A 3,077-nucleotide genomic window follows, 5' to 3' on the forward strand; every position below is an offset into this window, starting at 1 on the left:
TCACAAAATGAAAAACAGACAATGAATATGAATAGGCAGTTCACAGAAGAAACTGAAATGGCCAATAAATATAATAAATTTATGAAAATATTTTCCATCTAACCAGTAATTAGGCCAGTGGAAAGTAAAACAAAATGCCATTGCATAATAATGTTAGCATAAATGTAAAAATCTGGTAATTTTGAAGATTGGCAGGTTGTGGCAAAATCAGAGTTCTCATAAATTGTTGGCAAGAGTGTAAACTTTAAAGAGCTATTTGGCAAAGTCTAGTGAAAGACATGCATATAACATGTATGTGAAATTCTATCCATATATCCTAGACTAGACCAAGGTATACTAGGGGAACACAAAAATTTTCCAGTGATTCAGGGGCATGCAGAACTTTAATAAAAGTACTAATTTTTAGATCGTAAACTTTGTACTGCTTTCTTATGTGATCTGCCTGTGAACATGTCTATGTAGTATGGATTGTTCTTTTATTTATTTTATTTATTATTTTTGAGACAGAGTCTCACTCTGTTGCCCTGGAGTTTAGTGCTGTGGCCTAGCTCACTGCAACCTTAAACTCCTGGGCTCACGTGATCCTCCTGCCTCAGCTCCCCGAGTAGCTGGGACTATAGGCTACCTGACCCAACACCTGGCTAATTTTTCTATTTTTAGTAGAGACAGGGTCTTGCTATAGCTTAGGTTGGTCTCCAACTCCTGAGCTCAAGCAATCCACCTGCCTCAGCCTCTCAGAGTGTTAGGATCACAGGTGTAAGCCACTGCTCCTGGCCTGGGTTCTTCTTTTAAAAACTCTCCTTTTCCTATCACCTTTTTCCTTCCCTAAAGAAAGGCACACTTCTCATTCCTTCTGGGTCTTGTTATAATGCTTTCTTCTGAAATATAAACACCAACAGGGCATCAAACAAATAGACAATCCAAGAAGACAATGCCCTGAGAAAGGGAAGGCAGCAAAGCAAAAAGAGCTTTTGTAAGAAATGTTAAAGGGGAGATGACACCATCTTTATTTCATCAGGGAACACTTAAATTAATTGATGGTCACATGGATACATATTAACTCATTTATTTGAATCTAAAAATAAAGTCAGAATTGTCTAATAGAAAGCAAGTTTAATTTAGCTGGCTAGTTTTATGTGTTTGACTAGTTTGTTAACTGAATTATACAGCAAATACTTTGCATTATTAAGATTAGCTAACTCTATAGAAATAAAGTTTTGATAAAATATATTTTAAAAAATCTACAACATACAATATACCTAAACTAAACATGATAAATTCCAGATATCAACTTAAAAATGAGTGTATTCATAATTTTTAAAAATTAATTTTAGGAGACATAAAAGCAAAACTTAGAAAACCACTTCCCTGGAACTTTCATATACTATATAGAAGACCTAGATGTTCAATGTACCTTTATTTGTAGAAAAACTTAAAATATATATCAATAGAGGAATATAAGCCAGGTACAATGGCTCAGGCCTGTGATCCTAGAACTCTGAGAGGCTGAAGCAGGTGGATTGCTTGAGCTCAGGAGTTTGAGACCAGCCTGAGCAAGAGTGAGACCCAGTCTCTACTAAAAACAGCAAAATTATCCAGGGATAGTGGCACATGCCTATTATACCAGCTACTTGGGAAATTGAGGCAGGAGGATGCTTGAGTGCAGGAGTTTAGGTTGCAGTGAGCTATGATAATGCCACCACTGCACTCTACCTGGGGTGAGAGAGAGGGACTGTGTTGCCCCCAACTCAAAAACCAGAGATATATAAAAAATTATAGTATGCTCACATAATAGAATATGATAAAATAGTAAAATAAGTGAACTAGATATACAAGGATCATGGTATAATCTAAAAAAGGATCAAGATGGTTTGATCTCAAAAACTTAATAATGGGTAGGAAAACCAGATTATTGATACAATATAAAAACCAGCTAGAATATCATTTAAGAATATTTACATTTGTAATGAAAACACATAAAATGGACAGTAAAAATATTCTGGTTCTTTCTGATGAAAAAAGTGGGCAAAGCAATGGGGTATTTCAATATGTCTTGTGTTCCCTTCTTTAAGAACTTAAAGTGTGGCAAAATGTTCACATCTGTTTAATTTGGGTGGTAGGAACATGTGTGTTGTTATTATTTGTAATTGCCTGTGGTTGAAATAGTTCAGAAATAAAACAAAATTTAAAAAATTTGACAGTAATAAATAGACATCCTTCTTGAGTGAAATTACTTACAGGCCACGGTGGTGGGACAGAAGTTACCTCTGGAGTATGAAAATAAGCAACACCATTATGGTAAGTATAAGGGTATCCAGTTGAAGTTGTTAAATACATTGTTCCAGCTGCTGGCATTATACTAGAACCTAAAGCAAAGATTAAAAAATAATAATTAAAATGTTCAATTTAGCTTTTAAAATATAATTTCTCAACACTTAGGTAAAATATTTATGTCAACATGCACCTTAATAGCTACAGTAAAATCTGAATGTCACAGTATTTAAAAAAAATTCCCCGTGTTAAAATATCACTCATTGAAGCATGTATTTTCAAAATATTAGAGCTTTTTTAGCTTAAGGTGATTAAAAAATGTTAATAGGAAATACTAAAAATTTACCAATTCAGAGTCTAACACCTGTATAATGAAACACAGAGCTTAACAATTTAGATTATTATTTTTAAAAACACAAATTACAGTATAGAGTTACTGGAAGACTATAGACACAGTAGTAAACTTCCTCAGATCTTGGCTAGACCTTTCATTAGTAAAAGTTCAAAAATGATAGAGGCAGTGAAGTTGGAGGATACTCTTCTTTCCTGAAGACATTTTGTTTCTACCCATTTAATTCTCTGGGTCTACTATCAGCAAGCATTCATTCATACTACAATTATCTTTTATTTCTGTTATCTATTCTTTATTTAGTCTCCCTTTGCTGCTGCTGCAAACATGATTACAAGTCTTCATGTGGCTTGTCTGGTGTCTCCATCTTTTTCCCAGGCTAACTTAAGTCAAGAAAACCCCCCCAAACCCCCCAAATTGTGTGTGTGTGTACATATATATATATATATATATATAT

At 34.0% G+C, this 3,077-nt stretch overlaps 1 protein-coding gene across 3 annotated transcripts in view; it reads right to left on the reverse strand.

Moving 5' to 3' along the window:
• Positions 1-3,077, reverse strand: part of BOLL (boule homolog, RNA binding protein) — a 69,722-nt gene that overhangs the window by 51,519 nt on the left and 15,126 nt on the right. For all 3 annotated transcript variants that reach the window (XM_023508741.1, XM_003802984.1, XM_012813507.1), the window contains one exon: positions 2,239-2,366. In XM_023508741.1, the coding sequence (XP_023364509.1) occupies positions 2,239-2,366 (128 nt within the window). The remainder of the gene's footprint in view (positions 1-2,238; positions 2,367-3,077) is intronic.

This window comes from Otolemur garnettii, unplaced genomic scaffold (genome assembly GCF_000181295.1).
Source record: "Otolemur garnettii isolate 467f Iridium unplaced genomic scaffold, OtoGar3 scaffold00270, whole genome shotgun sequence".
NCBI lineage: Eukaryota > Metazoa > Chordata > Mammalia > Primates > Galagidae > Otolemur > Otolemur garnettii.